This window comes from Coturnix japonica, chromosome 1 (genome assembly GCF_001577835.2).
Source record: "Coturnix japonica isolate 7356 chromosome 1, Coturnix japonica 2.1, whole genome shotgun sequence".
Taxonomy (NCBI): Eukaryota; Metazoa; Chordata; class Aves; order Galliformes; family Phasianidae; genus Coturnix; species Coturnix japonica.
The window spans coordinates 36626100-36645777 of NC_029516.1; the positions used below are offsets into that span (position 1 = coordinate 36626100).

At 34.6% G+C, this 19678-nt stretch overlaps 1 protein-coding gene across 1 annotated transcript in view; it reads right to left on the minus strand.

Moving 5' to 3' along the window:
- Nucleotides 1-19678, minus strand: part of PPFIA2 (PTPRF interacting protein alpha 2) — a 277323-nt gene that overhangs the window by 81829 nt on the left and 175816 nt on the right. The window contains exons 3-5 of the mRNA XM_015857426.2: nucleotides 13391-13492; nucleotides 5733-5897; nucleotides 112-186 (exon numbers count right to left, since the gene is read on the minus strand). Coding sequence (XP_015712912.1) covers nucleotides 112-186; nucleotides 5733-5897; nucleotides 13391-13492 — 342 coding nt within the window. The remainder of the gene's footprint in view (nucleotides 1-111; nucleotides 187-5732; nucleotides 5898-13390; nucleotides 13493-19678) is intronic.

Below are 19678 nucleotides of genomic sequence, written 5' to 3' on the forward strand. Positions count from 1 at the left end.
GAATGTAATTTATCCTTCTTTCTGAAATCTTTAAGAAAAGTGACAAGGAACACATATCACAGAATATTAAAGAAGTTTAACCTTAGAAGGAGAGAAAATGTTTTACATTACCTCCTGGTTAGCAGCAGCGAGTTCTTCTTCCAGTGCAGAGACTCTTTCTAAAGAAACCCTCAGACGTTCCCTTACCTAGAAGAAAAATCAAAATATGTACTGTAAAATTTCTTCTATCTTATCTATCATGTCTTCTTTAAAGTTTATATAATCCTTCATATGCAGTACAGTATGGCTGGCCAGTCTGCAGGTGCGTCTGTTGCATCTTTTCATTAGACATATTCTGTAGTAAATGTTTAAACCTAAATATAGGAAAATGTAACCCACAAAAATGGGTTTCAAATCTTAAATGCCATACTGCTGTTCTACAGTTTGCATATAATACTATGGAAAACAAAGTAAGTGCTAATTGTCTTAAATTACAATACATATAAAATGTAGCTTACAAGCATCTTTTACAAATGAAACAATGAAAAACAGCAGTAACAACAATGTAACACCTCTGAAAACATTTTTCTCTTTTGTTTGTGCATCCTGGCTCACCATTACCTCATGTGACTATAGATAACCTAAGCTAGCAGTGTAGGTGCAAGGTTTCCAGTATGATTAAAAGGTAAATCCGAACTTCAGTGCTGTGTTTTGGTGACTTTATCACTTCTGACTCTGATTCACTATCTCACTATCACTATCACTATCTCTCTGACTCTGATTCTGTAACAACTCATCTGCGAAACCACACAACTTCATTAGACACATCACACTAAGTAACTTGACTACTAGTACGTGGGCCTAAACTCCGCAGATATTTCTATCACCATTCCTGTCACACCATCCTAGATCCAGCTAATGATCTAAGAACATTTAAGTCTGTAAGGAGTAATAGAAGAGAAAGTGAATGCATTCTACTAGATTAACAGATTCCATTGCAAAGCAATGCAAGCAAAAAAATCAGTCTCTCATGTACAATGAACACTGCACATTTTCATGCCTATATAGTTGTTTTCAGATCCTTGACTAACATGGGAGGCCCATAAAGGAATGTTTATATCCTAAAACTTTCATACTTTTTCCTGTGATTCCACCTAATCTAAAAAATGTTATTACCTTTCCCAGCATACTTAATTTTCTATCATTATTGATTGCAGTGGAAATCAGATTTTGCTAGAAGAGCCCATAAGTCTCAAGAATAGTGACCAAAGTTATGTTAAGTAAAAGAACACTAAAAAGAGGAAACAGCCTTTCTGACCAATGCAGATCTAGTAGTACTTTTGAGGTTTTTCATCCTCTTTGCATACTTCATCTTAAATTATTCACATAAATTTTTTGGAATACTATAATAGTATAGTTCTACGATGCTCTTGACAATGCTGCTAGTCTTAAGAGAACAGAAATCATGACTGACAGAGGTATCCAAAGGAACAAAAGTTACTTGAAGTCTCTTAACATATAAGAAGTATTAAGATGTCTCCAATATTAAAATTATTCTCAGTCTTTTATGCCAATTTCTGATTTATTATTTTCTCCCTTTTCCTTTCCATTCCTGTAGCACTGTAAGACAAAATACAACTTTTAATGTTCCCAGAAATGTGCACTGTAGCTTAAATGGTCATTTCTAGTAGAGTAGGATTATGTAATCAGCAGCTGAGCTGCAATAACTGACTATGTCTGTTCTTCACCTGACTCAAGGGAAGTTTAATCCATCCTGAGGTAGTATCTATATCTTCTCTGGGCAATGTGTTCCTGTGCCTCATCACTCTCATAGTGAAGAATTTCTTCCCTGAACATAATCTAAACCTACCCTTTTCTAGTTTGAAGCAATTACTATTTGTCCTATTTTATCCCTGTCAAAGAGTCATAGTATCATAGTATCATAGTCTCGTGCAGGTTGGAGGGGACCTTAGAGATCATCGAGTCCAACCCCCGAGATTCGAGCCTCCTGTGTAGCAGAGCGGCATTCCTACCACTTGTGCCACCGGGGCACACCGGAGTCCATCCACATCTCCCTGTTAGGCGTCCTTTATGTACTGAAAGGCTGCAATGAGGTCTCCTTGGATTCTTCTCCACTCTGAACAATCCCATCCCTATCAGACCATCCTTGTAGGAAGGGTGCTCCAGCCCTCTGATCATCTTTGTGGTTCTCTTTCCTCTCTCTCTTTCCTCCTTGTATGCTCTCAGCCATCCTAGAGGTTCCTGATTCTGCTGTAGCTCCTAAAACATGCTTTTTATATCAACTCCTGCTTCAATTCCCACCATAATTTTAGTCTCTCACTACCACTCCACTGATAACTAAATGTTGTAGTCCTGTCTCAAGAAGCCTTATTTCAACCTCTTATACAGTGCAAACTGTCAGAATATAATTTCTTAATGGAAATTTCAACCTGCATCTAAAAACACACATACAGAAATGAGAATAATCTTTCTCACTTCTTTTTGGCTGTAAGCATTGCTGAGGGACAAGATGACGGAGTAAAATATCACAAGATGGTGATTGTTACTATCTGAAATTACATGCAATTAGTTTGTCCTTTTACTTTATGTCTTCCTAACGTTTCCTAAAAGCTTGTTGTATTTAAGCCTAACTGTTTTACAAATGAGAATGTATGTGTTAAATATATTTTAAAATGTTTAACAATTGAGTTTGCTTAGAGGAATGTTAGAATTTGTAAAGCAACTAGGCCACATTACTGAGGAGGTAAGAGCTCCACAGGGAGCTGGAATCACAAGAAAATTATCCTTAACCTGCTTCACTGTACAACTGAATTCTAGTGGCTTTTATAAAGACATTTTACGGCTTGAAAAGCAGTGCTCCTTGGAAAGCAGCTGTTTCTATGACAGTGCAGGAGACAGTTTTTACATGACAATTCAGAAAAAATAGGTCATTATTAATTCCATTTTTCTGAATATAAAGCTAATAAGTTCATATAAATCCATGTCTTTTCTTTCTGTCAGTAACAACACAGAACAGTATCAGCATGAAACAAAGACAAAGCTGGAAATTGCTTTGACCTGCCTTGCCTTTTTTTCTCTTCCTTTTCCTGCTTTGCAGCTACACAATTAATGCACTGTATTTTTTATAATGACCTAAGTAAAAGTCTGATTGCCCTTATTTATTCTTCAACTATAGCATTTTGGAAAGAAACTGAAAGCAACTCTGCCTTGACATAGAAGTCTTTTCTCTTTCATCTGAGCAGTCAACAGCTAATTGAGACTCACATATGCCGTGGTGACATTGGAAATGTTGCAACTATTTCTTCATGGTCAACCACGTAAAGTGCTGTTGAAGTTGTTAAAGCTGGGGGAAAGTGTTCATTAAACCAGTGCAAAAGAGAAAACAGTGCTACATTAGTGTTATGATTTGAAGGAGAAACTTACTCTACAGCCCAGAAATAGTAACTTTATTTATTAATTATTTTTTCTCTGTCCTAACTGATTTCAAAATATACCTGAAGAATAATACAAAAGCTGAATAAAGATTTCAGGTTTTCTTATTCATATTCCAGGAAAATCATATAGCTTACAAAGGACCATTCATATATTTTGAATATTACTTTACTCTAAGTATTACTTATTATTTAGTAATTTAAGTAATTTTTTCCTGAGCTATGTAAGTTCATATTGAATAAACTTTGAATGTAAAGAAAGCCAAAGCCTCTGAAAGTCATATTAAAATACAACACAATGAATTTTGCACTGATTCTCTCTTCAAATTTTTGTTAAAGCAAACAAAGCAAACAGAACCATCTGACAGATATAAGAAAAGTTGTTATTCTAACTCATTGTCTTGTGAGAGAACAAGGAGCAGTAACTACTGTAAATTATATTTATCTAATAAATTTGCTTTGTTTTCCTGATGATTCAATTTGTTTTCTTCATTCTGGAATTTAAAGACAGTAAGTGAGTAACAGTAGTTCTTAGAAGCAAGTGCTATTTTATTCTAATTGTATTTATTACTCCAAAAATAATGTACTACCTACACTTCATATGGTCCTTCAATGTACTCATATTTCCTTGGGCACTAGATAGTTTTACTAAACAAGGCTTCACAAAACAAGAATAATGCAATGTCACTTGATCTATCAAACCATACTATAATATGCCTTTTTAAAGAACTGTTTTCCATTACCGAGACACAGATACAGCAGAAAAGGTTTGCTCTCCTTTTTTCTGGGTATATCCAATACGGATGCAGATGACTGGGTATTCTGGCTTTTAAGTGCAGGCCTATTATCTTGAAATTTAACATAGCCAGTGTCATGTTAGCACTGCTGCTGGTGCAAAATATCACCCATCTTCCTCTGTCTCTTAGCAACCACTTCCCACTTTTTTTCTTGCTGTCAAAGTCTTCTTTCTCTCCATATCTGCAGCCCACAAAGAGCTTTTAAAAACACTTGCACATGCTAGAATTGAATCAATTTTTTTCATAGTGAATAAAAGCTCTCTTACCTACCTGCTAATGAACAAAAAGATAGTGGTAATGTCAACATGAATTGGTTGTTTTCATATGAAAGAATAGATAGGTATACTTTTCTGACATTAATTATCTTAAGAGAACCAATGTTTTTCAAATCTTAGATTGGACAGTAAAACCTGGTTGTTATTTTACTCTGTGAAGATAAATTGGACATTTTGTCTTAACAAATCAACTAAAAATGAGTTTGGAAAAATTGCATAAGTTCATTGTTTACAAATGTATGTTTTAAAATTGAATCAAAAATGTAAATGAGAATAGAAAGAAAGCTACAGAAAAACAAAAGTTCAGAAAGGCAGTAGATGGAAATGGAAATTAAAGAATGTTGTAAATAAAAACACATTTTTTTCCTAGTTTTGTCCTTCCTGTATTATAAAAAACATGTCTTTCCTAGCCTACTCTTAGGCTCAATATCTACTTTAAACTAAGGTTATATTTTCTTCCATGCTAACAATGTCTTTTCATGTGTTGTATTATAAACTATCCCATGTATGTGTGTGTTTAAAATTCTATAATATCCCATAGTACTCTAACATTATTTGTACATCTTTCCATTACATGAAGTAAACCAATGAAAGACATCAGCTACTTAGCAGCTGTAAGGAGCCTTAGAGACCTGAAGCACTAAGAAGTTTAAGGTTCATTTAACTGACATTTCTGTACAGACCATCTTTCCTACGAATATGCTGCATTCTCTGATAATGAAGGATCTACTACTGATACTATTTTAATCTTACAGCAAATACTGTGCTTAGTAAAAAGAGGAAACATCTCTGAAACTTAGAATATTTTCCCAGTAATAAGCTTTAAGAGGAAGCCCTTTTCCAAAGTCAAAAACATCTTATTTGTCTTACTCTAAGTTTGTACTTATAAAATTTGAGAAGTCTGTATTTTCTCACCAATAACTCATAAACACACCAGAGACATAAACTGCATCCATGTTTATTCAGTGCTAAACAGGGGAAATCTTTCTGGTAAGATTTTCTTGTTTTGAAGAATCAGTATTACTGGCTACAAAAGATAGCTAAAGTGGTCTGTATTGCAATGCAGTTGTCATACATTCCCAAGGACTCCTTTGAATTCATATAAACCTTCAAAGTAAAAGACATATATCAAGAAGGAAATACACAATAAGCATCATAAGGCACAGTTAAGAAAATTGGAGGGTACATTTTATATATATATATATATATATGCTTTTTCCATACTGTACCTTTTCATCCAAAGCCTTGTGGTGCTCAAATAGAGATTTCAGAGCTTTGAGGACCTCAACTTCACTGGAAACTCCTGAAGGAGACTGTGCTTGCCGTTTCACCACTGTCATCCTCAATGATCTTTCGTGTCTTGAGACAAGGCACTCCAAATGCTCCAGTAACAGCTATTGGATTTTATACAAAAGGTTATTAATTTCTGTTTACCTACATGCCTTGGAAACTCTAACTAGAAAATGCATGGTACCAAATGGTAATTTTTTTGGCAACATCTTTATGGGAGAGACTACTGGAATTGTTGCCAAGATTTCATGATTCAAAATCAGATAGAATAAGTACAAAAACTGAAAATTGACTCATAATTTAATTAAAAACTCTATGAAAAGTGAGAACAAAAAATCACTTGGCATAGAGATGCTATTTAAGTGCATTAAATAGATATTTATAACAATATTTGTCATTGAAATTGATAATCATAAGCTATCAAATAACAATTAAACCAACCAAAATCTGCATAGAACATCATGCAAAAATATTAAAGCAGCTTTTATTTTATCAACCTAGCTGTAACATTTTAAATTTTTACTGGAAGATGATAAATAAAATATGAAAAAATGTAGAAATAATATTTATTGACATTAGAAGACGATTTATTCTAAATGCCACCTTTCATGATGTTTGCTTGTCACTATCATGCTCTAAAATGTCTGTTCATGTGGGAAGACAAATGGTCCATAAACAATACATTTCAGGCAACTGTAAATAATTTGTAGAATAGCCTGTAGATAACCTATTGTAAAAGCATGATAATTGTTTGTCATTATTAGTCTAAGTAGCTTAAATGAAATACTAAATTGACTTGATGTTGTATGGAAAATTCACAATTTAGCAAGGCTTTTATAGGGCTCCCATTACTCTTACTGTTTAAATATAGAAGAGAATTGGTAAGCTTAGTCTGTAACAGAGAGCAAAATTTATGAATCACAACTCTTGATGAATGTATTTCACAATGTACAATTATAGCTTAGCCTTAAGTGGAAATTTGAAAGCTACACAGAAAATTATTTATTATTTCTCCTTTGATGTAGTTCTTAACATATCTACTATTAGTAAAGAGACATGTTCATCTGTAATCCATAGTTATTCTTAGCCACATAATGACCTTTATCATTACATGAATTAATAAGACATGAAAGAGCATAAACAGAGAGTAAACTCATTGTAATTGTAATATACAGCTATCAAGCCAGGAACAATTTGGGCTTGATGCACTCTTTGCTTCAAATGTGGTTCTCATATGTAGATTAGCAGCTGCTTATTATTTTACAATAATTGCATTATTTTCCAAAAACAGAGAACATGTATATGATTAATGTTAGTACATGAAGAATTGTACTGACTCCATGTAGTTCTTGGAAGAAGGAGGGCATTTTTACCATTATTTATTTCAAGTGTTGGCTCATATTTATCAAAAGTAAATGAGTCATCTGAACTCTGTTTGTCTGACAATAGATATAGCTGATTTTTTAATAACTGTAAGCAGTCCAAAGTAACAGGTAGATTTGAAGAGGCGTCTTCATTGCTGTGGCATCAAGAATTTCATATGGGAATGCTGTAAGGTTGTAACTCTTATTATATTACGGCAGCTTCCAAACACTTAACAGAATATTTCTGTTCATAACAGAAATTAAATAGTTAATTGCTATCATGAACAGAACAGGATTACCATGGCCTAATCTTCCATAAGTTTGCAATTATCTGTGGCTTAAACTGATACTTATATTAACAGTCTAGAATTACATAATCTTGCCAACTAATTTTTGACCTAACACTGAGTAAATTTGTCATATACATGCCCTACTATCCAAAACAGATTATTCTGGACAGATGATCAGGAAGGAAAATTTTTAGAATCTTTGTTGTAAAATGAAATGAGCAAATCTGGTTTAAAGGAGAAGAAAAAAAAAAAAGATTGCAACACAGGATTCTTGATGTGGCAAATATTTTCATGGCTAAAGGAATTATGCATAAACTATAATGCAGCGAAAAATAAGGAAAACAGGAAAAAATAGTGTCCATCCAGCAGCTCTTTTTTGAGTTACAGTAGATAGATGATTTTGACAGAGAACCTGAAGTCAGCATGGACAGAAGAAAGATGGGAACCTTAAGAGAAGAACACATTGAGAAGAGCAGAAGAGAAGGCTCTCGGGGAGACCGCATTGTAGCCTTCCAATATTTGAAGGGAGCAGGAATGAGAGTTATTTTTTACACTGTCTAATAGTGATAGGACAAGGGGGAATGGCTTTAAACTAAAAGAGGGGAAATTTAGGTTAGGTGGAAAAAAAATTTTACTCAGAGGACAGTGAAGCACTGGCACAGGCTGATCTGGGATGTTGTGGGTGCTCAAGGTGCTCAAGGTCAAGTTGGATGGGACCCTGGGCAGTCTGATCCAGTGGGTGCAGCCTTGCCCATAGCAGAGCAGTTGGAACTAGATGTTTAAGGCCCCTTCCAACCCAAGCCATTCTATGATTCTGTTATAAGAGTAATGAGGAGAAAAAGAAGGTTAAAAAAGGTTTTCACAAATAAAAAGAGAGTGGAGGAGTCTAGGAATATTAGGAACTCAAAATTTCTTAAAGGGTGAAAATGGAGGGGTTTAATGTGTGAGATGAACAGCAGAGCATCCTAGCCCTAGCCTAGCCCCTAGCACAGTCAAGACTTTCTCCACAAAGTCTGTGAATCCTTCTTATAGCAAATCACAGACCACAGAGCATGACTAACCATGTGTCCCTGTACCACAGTACTCAAAATACACACACACACATATATATAATTAAGAAGGGAAGGTAATAGATCTTCCCTATTTACCTGGGAAGGGAAATGTAACTACAGTTACATGACTATGAAATGTTAGTCACTACAGTGATGGAAAAAGGGATATTTAAATACATTAAATTATCATTGAAAAAAATAGAATTTCCAAGCAAAATGGATATTAAATGACTGAAGAAAATCACAGTATCTGACCTGGGGTGGGGTGGGTGAATAGGGAACTTCCCCTTCTATTTATTACAAGAATTACTATCTCATATATTTGTGAAGAACAAAACAAGATTTCATGTCAAAATATTACTGCAAAAATATTGATAATGAATTAAATTACAAGCAGTTTGTTAGAAACAGCTTTAGGTGCTTTTGTATGTTTCAGTCACACACTGGCAGTAACACAGAACACATGCTGCTGAGCATTTTCTGCTCCCTCTTGCTGTGTTGATCTTCTACAGTTGTCAAGTACTCACAGGAATAGGCAGCTTGCAGGGAGATCAACAGCAGAAAGCAGGACAGAATCACCCACGCATAATATCCAGTCACTGCTATGCTTTTCCTGCTGGAAAGCATAAGCTTGACAATGAATTCTGAAATAATGTGACAACTGAATTTTGCTCCTCTGCTGGGTGAGTTTTAGGATCCTCAAGATCCCAAGCTGATAATTTGAACATAGCTAAATGGGATGGGCATTTCTAGAGCTCTGATTTCATGAGCACAAAGAATGTTTAAAAATGATTGTATAAAGACTGAAAAATGCTTGACTGCTTATTTTGTGAAGGAGTGAAACAACTTTAAAATGTTAATAAGAACAAATTAAAAATAGAGACAAATATTAGAATACAGTTTACTGCATTTCTCAGATCATTTCTGAAGTACTGTGGAATGGAAATATATGACTAAATGTCTTTATATGTTATCATGTACCTGTTTTACACTAAACCATCATTACTACAGGGACACTAAAAAAGAAAAAAAGCAATTAAAGCATTTCTTTAAAGAATGATTCAGTAAATCAAAATTAGTATGACTCATTAGAATTTGTACTGCTATAGGATCTCAATTTTAATTAGCATAAAGTATTTTATCTTAACTCTCTTTGTTTTCAAACTTTTTGCAAAAAGAAAAAAAAATGTTCACAGCAGGTATTAAACAGAGAAAGGAGAGAATCAGAAGAGAGTGATGTAAAAATGTAAATAATAGAATATAGGGAAATATAATATAGAAAAAAAGATTTTCTAGAACAAGATCGACTTGGCTTAAGGGATTCGTTATACAAATAGGTCAACCCATGATGAAGACAGTGCTCTTTCAAGTTCTGCTTCTCACCAACACATGCAAAATGTAATTTCCTTTCAGTCTGTATTTAGAATACACGTTATTTTGTGAATCACCACTTCTGGTACAAGCAAAGAAGAAAAGTAAACTAAGCAGATAAAGGGTTGCAGATTATCCCTAAACCCAGCCATAAAGCCAATCATTTTCCACTGCATTGTTCAGCAGTAGTGAAGCCCATTTGATCCTACGGGAAATCAAATAGCTTTACTGGAAAACTACTGGTGATAATCTTTCTTTGAAAAAATAAAGTTATAGTCTAGCTGCAGCTTATATTCCATGTTTGAATTTCTGTGCATTCAAGACAAAAAATAATCTCTGGATGCAATCCAGGGCACAGTTGTCTTTCTGGGCTGCAAGCGCTTGCTGCTGACACATGTTGAATCTTCAATCAATCAGCACTCTCAAATCCCTCTCAGGGCTGCTCTCAAGCCATTCTCCACCCAACCTGTATCTGTACATGAGGTTGCCCTGATGTATGGCCTTCTTGAACTTCATGAGGTTGACATGGGCCCACCTCTCAAACCCATCCAGGTCCCTCTGGATAGCATTCCTTCACTCTATATAGTAATTTATTCCAAGGTATTTTTGTATATGTCTTCAAAACCACATGCAGTGATTTTACAAAGAGAGCCTGTTTGTCTTCCTGTCAGCAACATCACGCTAACCACTACATGCGCATATGCTCCTGCATTTTTCATGTTGCCTCATGTACTGGCAGATTAAGTTGTCATCTAAGTTTGTGACATGAAAATATTTTTACTATTATATGTGAGAAGTTAATTATAGTAGGCAATAAAAATACATATTTTAAAGCAAAAGTTTTCCAGAGAGCTTTGTTTAAGAATTCTTCTAGAAGGACTGACTAGGAACTTAAGTCTAGCTTATCCTAGACTTAAGTTCCTAATGGTCTTTTGGAAGAGACCAAGAGTTTATGGGTTTCATAGAATGTCATTCTAGCACATTCTACTGCATTCTACTGTCAGGATCTGCTGCTGCAGCTTGGCCTAAAATGGCAAATTAGGTCTTTTTTGAGGGACCCGGGCAAAAACTGCACAAAGCTGTTGCCACAAAATAAAGAAACATATGGATGTGGGTCTGGAACAAAGGAAAAACTACTAGACATGTAAAAGAGGAGTAGAAAGTGAGAGTTGGCTTGATATACTCAGAACCTGACAGATTTGCCATTTCTATTTCTTCTTGCTGATATCTAGTTTGAAGCAGTAGGTGCTTCAAACAGTATCTTTACAGTGATATTGCAGGGAAATAAAAGGTTGCATTAAAAAAGTTCAAAATAGGAATCAAAGAATTTAGACCTAAGCTTCTATAATTATAAGTACTGAAAAGTGTTACCTGGGAAAGAAGTGTTTGTAGTGAGTCATGGTGATAAGTGTGGCTATGCAGTAGAGTGTCCTGGGGGCACAGCAAAGCCAGTCTTCTAAATATTATTACTTGAATGTGAATCTCTAATAACAGATAAAATAATGTAGGAGATTTTTCTGACAAACTATTAATGCTGTTTTGCATTAACAGCATAAATATCAGCTTGTAAAAAGTGCTTCGTTATGGACAATGGCTTCTTCTTGGAAATCTCTTATCTAGTGTGTTAGGGAGATGATTGTATTTTGAAGACAACAGCTGTGTGCTTGGAATGCTGGTCTTTCCCTGTAAGCACGGTGTACAGGAGTCTATAGAAGACAGCATGACTATTACAGTAGACTCCAGGAACGAACTTAGTATATGGCAGCTGACAGCCTGGCAAGAATGTATACATGACAAGATGGATGACAACATGTTAATGAAAATGCTGGAGGACAGTGTAAGTCATCAGTCATGTCTGATTTTTTTCTCTCTCCTTCCTCACTAACACTTATGTTTATCTTCTGCTCTTCACTCTTGCATCTCCTGCATTTCCTATATATTTTTTGTATACTAAATCTTTTCATCTCCAGTGCCTACCTTTGTACACATTATTAAGACAAATTAATTGAGTACTTTAGTTAAAACTGCAAGAACTTCTGGCAAGTTCACCATACTTTGCAATTCATTAATTGGTATTAAGTTCTGGAAGATCCCTTTTTTTTTTTCTTTTTTTCTTTTTTTTTTTTTCCCTCCTTGTAAAATAAAGGCAAAGTACTTTCTGTGAAGGAATGTGTATATGGAGATTACCAAATAGGTAGAATTGTTTTATGATAGAAATTAATACAAGTTATTCTTTGTTCTATGTAACTTTAGAAAATTGACTTTACTAGTTTTCCTTTAAACATTTAAATAACTGATATCTGTAACAGATACTGAAAATTTAAGCAGCTTTAGAAAAACTTCAGAAATACACGATTGAGATGGCTTGCCAACCTAAAGACTGCATTGCAATTCCGATGTTCTTCTTTGTGAATTCTATTTTTGTGGGAGCAATTCTGTATTGTTTAGATTATTAAAGAGTTATGGGAGGAAAACATATGTTTTATCTGTTTTCCATCACATTTCCCAGTCTCAACACATCTAAAACTTTAACAGTAGATGTGTTTGTCTCTTCTTGATCCTTTAAGCTAGCATGGAAGTAGATGAAGTATCGGTATCACTTGTCCGTCTTTGGAATTCTACAGTTTGTGGCACTCTAGTGCTATATCTGGCAGTAAAAAGGATGAGGAAAGACTGTCATAATTCTTTNATCTGTATCACTTGTCCGTCTTTGGAATTCTACAGTTTGTGGCACTCTAGTGCTATATCTGGCAGTAAAAAGGATGAGGAAAGACTGTCATAATTCTTTTGCCAAGAATCTTGTTAGATAACCTTTGGAATGCCAATCAGGTAACCAGGGAAAGATATTAAGTGAGGCACAAAGTGCTGATAGTATAGTGAAAGGATGAAAGCAGGAAGATTTCCCCAGAGCACAGAAGAATGCAATTTGCATATGATAAAACATCTGTGGTGTTCAGAATCTGTTCCAGGAGGCGCTATCATGGATTGTTGGTTGCAGACAGATTATTAATGTCTTTAGATTGAAGCAGAACATAGCAAACTTAGGGGTGAAATGTTGTCCTCACTCAGCTGTATTACAAATGACGTTTACTCCAAGGATCACAATGGCTGCATCCAGACTGAAAAGCATAGTCACTGTGATACAAGTGGCAGCCTTGATCTCATCCTTATTCAGATCAAATTCGAGGCTCCTAGGTAAGCTGAATGTGCTGTACTCCTGGCCTTCGCTTTGAGAAGAGATGAATATCTGTGCAGGCTACTTATGTAGGGCTTGGGTCTTGGAAAGATTAGTGAGTCTCTTGCTTTAGAAAGCATTAAAACTGAATGTACATACCTTGCAATGTACCAAGTCTGGCATGCAGCCATTTTCTGTAGGTCTGTAGCATTGTAGATACATCCTAATACTTAGATCCTGGTAAGTCTCGTGTACTTATTTAAATACATTTTCAGGGAAGGCAAGGAATTTTGCCTACTACTATGCACACACATGATATCCAGTAAAGGTCTGCTGTACACTTACTCTCGTGTTGTTTCTTTCAGCCTTCAGTTCTGAAATCTCCTCCTCCTTTTCAAGCAGCTGTTCCCTACATGCGTTTAATTCTTTTGTCAGTGCAGCAAATTCCTATGAAATAAAATTAAGTGTGAAGTTACACAAGATGTAAACACAAAATTAACTAAATCTACATGCATTTTAGGATTTATATAATATTTAGAAACCAACACAAACTAAAATAGTATGTGTAAACATCAACACTTGTCATAAGCTTTTAAACTAATGCATTTTTCATTGAAAACCTAATAAATTTAATAAAAAGCACCTATACAAAACACTGGCAGACTTTTAAAAACAAGAGCAGGTCTGAGATGATGACACCTCCCACACATAAATTATTAGATCTAAAGCATAAGAACACAACTAGCCTATTTTGTAGCAAGAAAGACACCATGATTTCATACATAATGAGGTTTAATTGCCTATCCATAAAGCAGCTACTGTAACACAGCATGGGATAGAAAAGCTATGGAATTCATTGATCAAATTTTATCTGTCTGGTAGTATATTAACACAAGCAATATGTACACTAGTTAAAACAAAAATAAAACAAAAAATCACCCAAGTAGGCACCAAGTGGAGCTCTAATTTTTACCTGATACTTCATTTTAACTATTAAAATGTATTTGGTCATCACAGTGAAAGGCTCTAAAATTCATATTTGTTAGCTTAGCATGAGTTTCCTAAGAAATAATAACATAAAATGAAGCAAAATTTTAAGTTGCCTTTGATGTTGTTATAAATGCAACTAAAAAATGATTACAAAACAAATCTTTCAGCGACCATAATAAGTATAAAACCATTGCTTTTGTGCTTCAAAAATACACATAAACTTTTATGTATACCGATGGCATTCAAAGATTTAATATTAAGTTCAATAACTAAAAGGATTCAATCCAATTCAAAGTGGCAAATTTTATCCATAAAACAGAAAAGATTCTGTGTCTCATGAAAACAGTGAGGCAAAAAATGAAAAGCATTTAAAATATGTAATCATGTGTCAGAAAGCAAAGGTTTCCAGAGTTAACACCACTCATGAGCAGTCAGGATTAATTCCTAATTATTCAAAAGTATTATTAAACTTTTGCCTATAGATAGAATAAGAACTGGTGTTCTGTCTAGAGTTTTGTTTGAACTTCTCTATATGGTGTTGTAATTACTGTCACATACCAAGTGAATATGCCATATTTAATATAAGCCAATGATCTCAGGTCAGGTTGAATAAGAATTATGAAGCAGAAAAATGCATATGCACGTATTTCTTTTATATTCTCATAAACTTTATAGTGCCACAGTTTGGAACTCTTGTTGCTAATACACATTGCTAATATTACAGGCATAAGCAGTATGATACTATTCTAATTTACCACTTTAAATTTTCTTGTATTGCTTTAGTTGGAATTTGAAGAGACTTTTGACGTATACTTTAGTCTCTGTATAGGTGGCAGGTGTTGGAAAGGACAGCAAGGATCATCTGGTGAATAACAGTTCCAGTTATTAACTACTATAAGGTAAAGCAGTCTGCGAACAAGCTTTTCTTGTTTTGCTCGGAAACAGAGAAATATATGAGTTTATAGAACTGTACATTCTTCACTGTGCCAAGACAAGCCTACTACCATCAGTATGATCCCTAATGCTTTGGCCAGTATAATCTCAAATGATTCAGTATTTGAGCTGTACTATTTTGTTGAACAGTGTGGATTTTATTCTTCAAGAAATTTAAGCTTTCCTTTGCTTAAAAATAAATCATTAAGCAAAATTTTGCTTCCAGAGTTCAATACTTAACCATTTCCTCTCAGCCTTCAAATATCTTCAGCCTGCACATGTATTAACCTCTAGTTTGGCTGTGCTGCATGTATGCAGTGCCTTAGACTTTTTCCTTCAGCTGCTGACACATCTCCTTCACAGCTTTTAATTACTCAGTTGCTGCTGTTCTCTGAAATTCCTTTGTTACAGTGTGAGAATATACAAGAGCAGTCATATCCTCATACCTGTGGAGCTGAAGTGCTCACATCATTCTTTTTATCTGAAGGACCAGAGGCTGTTCCTGAATCAAGAGCTTTGGCTTCTCAGCACTGAACAATGAATATTTTTATCGGTGTTTGTTTTCTAAGTGTTTTACAGGGGATGTCTCAAACTAAAAATTGAGTTTTCCCTAGAGCTTTACGAATTACTTCTGTCTTGTTTGCTTTGACAAATTAACAACTACGATAAAAGCTCACAATAACCTGCTTTTCAATTCATGTTACCATAACTACAAGTGAAACCCATTTTAAGAATGCTCTCCCTTTCAGCCCAAGGTATTGCTGAGATATGACACTGTAAGGCTCTATAGAACATAGTTCTCCCACAGGTTAGAAACAAGGCAAAACATATTTTTGTTTTACCCAGTTATGTAATAAACAACACGTGATGTTAGCAACCTCCGCTTTTGCAATTCCCCCTGATATACACAGGGATCAAGGGAATACTGTCATCTGAAATTACTGTTTGCAGTCGAAATCCTGCATGGTCAGTCATACTTTGCAGGCCCTGAAGGTGGGATCTGTTGCATAACTAATGTGACTTGACATGTACAACCACACTCGTAAAGCTCATGTAGAAGTTGTTGGGATATAAAGCTAATTAAGAAACAAAGAGAATCAAAATGATGAAACTTACACAGTTGATTTCACTGCTCTTGTATTACAAAATGGTAACAAGACACTAACTTTTTTTTCATGGGAAACAACTAAAGAATTTTTTTTTGTCATTAGAATAAAGTTAATATTGGGGCCTATTTTATCTGCTGTTTCCCTTGTTTTCTTAGTACTTGAGCTATAACAGTCTGACTGAAAAATAGCTGACTCAAAATGACAGCCCTTCACTTATCCCATGCATATCTTTGAAGAGAGGACAGAAGCCTCAGAAACACATTCAATGGAAATTTGTGACCACTGAAAGGACAATTTGGATAAATCTGAAAGTCAAGGACTTCCCCTGGTGTAGCAGCTGAGAGCACAGGCTTGAGGGTGCCCAGGAGAGGGAAAGACTACAGGGACGAGCAAATTGACAGAGCTGCCAGATGTGCTGGCAGCAGGGCTGTGCAGGGAGGCATGCCACAGCATCCTTACCATTACATCTCTGCCTCTAGGGGTAGCTGAACAAATGCTGCTTTCTCTGCTTATTGTTCCCAGGAAAGTTTTGCAAGGTTCATATTTTTCATGGACTAATACACATAAAACCTATAAAACAGTCCTCCTAGGTGAGGGCATGCCAGAGAAATGAGACTTCAGAGCTGCAACACTCAACTTGTCAGCTTGTAAGTATAGTCCAGTATAGAGAGAGTTGAACTCAAGTGAAAATGCAAACAGCCTCTCATCATACATACTCATAATGAAAGAGTGAACCAATTCTGAAAGCCTCTCCCTCACCCCAAACTCCCTAAAAAAGAAAGAAAAAAAAAAAGAAAAACAAAAAAGAAAAACGAAATTCAGATTCAGAGAGGATGGGGTGTATTTAGCTTAAAATCTGTTCCTCTGAAACTGCCATCTTTACAACACAGTTCATTTCAGGATGAAAAATTGAACTAATCTCTGCGTAGAGGAAGAATGGTTAGGCTTTATAACTTTTGTTTTGCATTCAACACTATCTGTGTAGACAGTTTCCTTTCTACATAGTTAGAGGTATGTCATTTAACAAGAGAAATTATGATCTGCGACAATTCTATGGGAGTTTTAACCTTTCATTTATCATGTTTTAATTCAGTTTTCTTAAATTGTAACTTCTTTCTTTTCTAATTATTCCTACATTGGAAATCTTGCTCAAAACTCTCCATCCTTTTTAAATTACCAGTGATTTACTTTAGCCATTTCACCACTACTAGAACAGAAATTTCAATCTTACTGACAGTGATTAGTAAGACAAATGATTACAAAGTTCTGGATGCCAGTCACCATTTATCTTACTACAGAAGAGCCATAATAACAGCCCTTGTTTCTAGATTAGGTTGAATGTTACATTTCAAGATTTGTGTTTAGTGTCAGTCTTCTGAAATGTGGAAAAGGACACATCATATGGAATGAATGAATCTCTAATATGAAGTTTGAATTACTTTGTTTAACTGACACCACTGGTTCAGATCGGGAAGGTGGGGTCTTGCTTAGTTACTAACATGCTTCAAACTGTCCAGGAATTACCAATGTGTGTATGGTTTATTTAGTGGTCTGCAAGATATCAAGCATATAAGAAGTATGATTAAATGTGACAATGTGAGAAACTATTAATTCACAGAGCAAAATGAAGAAGAGGAGATTCCTGTTTCATACAAGAGAAAATTAACTCGGTAACACAGAGGATTTGCGAACCCATACTCCATTATTTTTTTAAAATTTTATTTTTTTTTTTTTTTTTCAGAACTGTGGGCGCTGCCTGAGATTCTAAAGCATGCAGACACTTTCCCACACAGAAGCACACAATCAGTGCTCCTTGGAAGAAATAATAAAAAAAAAAAACCAAATAAACTTTTCAGGGGTTTAGAGCCAATGTTAACATCTAGAGCAATAAATAATATCAACACTTTTACTGAGTAAAATGGGATGAGAACTGTTACATAGTTTTCCATCAAGAAATAATTCCTTCTTTAAATACTCCATTGAAACTACATTATATTTTGAACTAACTCTTGCAAATATTTACTTATAAAACCATTTATTTCTAGGTAGAAGAAACCATCTCATACTAATACAGCCCCTCTTTAGATGGCCTACTATTGTGAATGGAGTATTTATTGTTATGCCTCTGGTCCCAAATTAAAACAAATGTAATTGGATATTCCAAGCAAAAGTAAAATCCCACTTCTCCTTTATTACCTAAAAAACAACACATATATTTTTCTTCTACAAAGTTCTAGAAAAGAATAAGATGGAGCAAAGGATTACAATAAATCTACATCTCATTAAGACCCTTCAACATACTGAATTATCTCCAATTATTTTTATCATTATTATTATTATTTATTTTTATTAGCTGAGACTATGAATTAGCTCAGTATATTTTGGTTCAGCATTGCAGCACATGTAACCTAGCTTTTTTTTGAAGATGTTTTCTAATTTCAACAACTCTATCACGATACCGTCAAGATTTTTAGAAGCAAAAATAGCTCAGAAAGTATTCAAAAATATATTTTAAGTCATCCAAAGAGAAACTTATTTGATAGCTATTTAAATATTAGTTCAACCAACAGTACTTCAAGATAAAGATAATGAGAAGAACATACAACTATCAGGACTTGTGGTGTATTTTTCCTGTTGTAGGACACACTTGCCATAGAAAGATGCATTTCTACAGACTTCCAAAGACAAAGTGGATCTCCCTAGCAACATGAGCATTGTGGCAATTGATTTTTTATGTGTTTTGCTTCTTCCTGATGTGAAAACTAAAGCACAGAGGATCTATAACCAAATTAAACAGCTACTGAGTTATTATTATTATTGAAGGATGGGGTAAAACATCACTGATTTGTAAATATTATGAGTAACATTAAACACCTTGTATGATAAAGACATTATAGGATGGACATCAGACTGGATTGCAATGTGCTTTAATTACTTCTATTTCAGAATGTTCTACCACACATAGTATATTTTGTAGAAGTACTAGTCATGTAATATACAACATCAACATGCTTTTCTGAAGTGCTGTTAATCGGAATTGTAGCAAATCTTGCTTCAAGTCATGCTACTGAAGTTTGGAAGTGAATCAGCTGTATAATAAGCAAGATTGTGGTATTGGCGAAATCCATTCAATAATAACTGATTTTTTCCACAGATATTCATATTCATTTCTTCTAATATATTTCTGATATATTTATGCTGCAGACTTTATTGTATTATTATACATTTTTAACATTGAAGTTATTTACAAAAGTACGTCTTAATGATTCAGTCTTGCTCTGCATCAGAACTGATGACAATTTACTACTCTTAGTAACTATTTCATCATTTATGCAATAAAGACTAAAATGACTAAAATGACCAAACGATAAAATAATGTTCTAAGGGACTGGTGACAAAGAAAAATGGGATTAACTTTATTCCAGCTGATGAGAAGAATATTTTTCCAGATATTAAAGTGTTAAATATGTGAAATGGTTCCAGAGAAATAGCATAAGCAAAGAATAAATTTCTGTATTAATTACGACTACACATTGCTAGCAGTTTCTTTTATGCATATAATCCTTTTCCTTTTCCTTTTCTTTTCTTTTTCTTTTTTTTT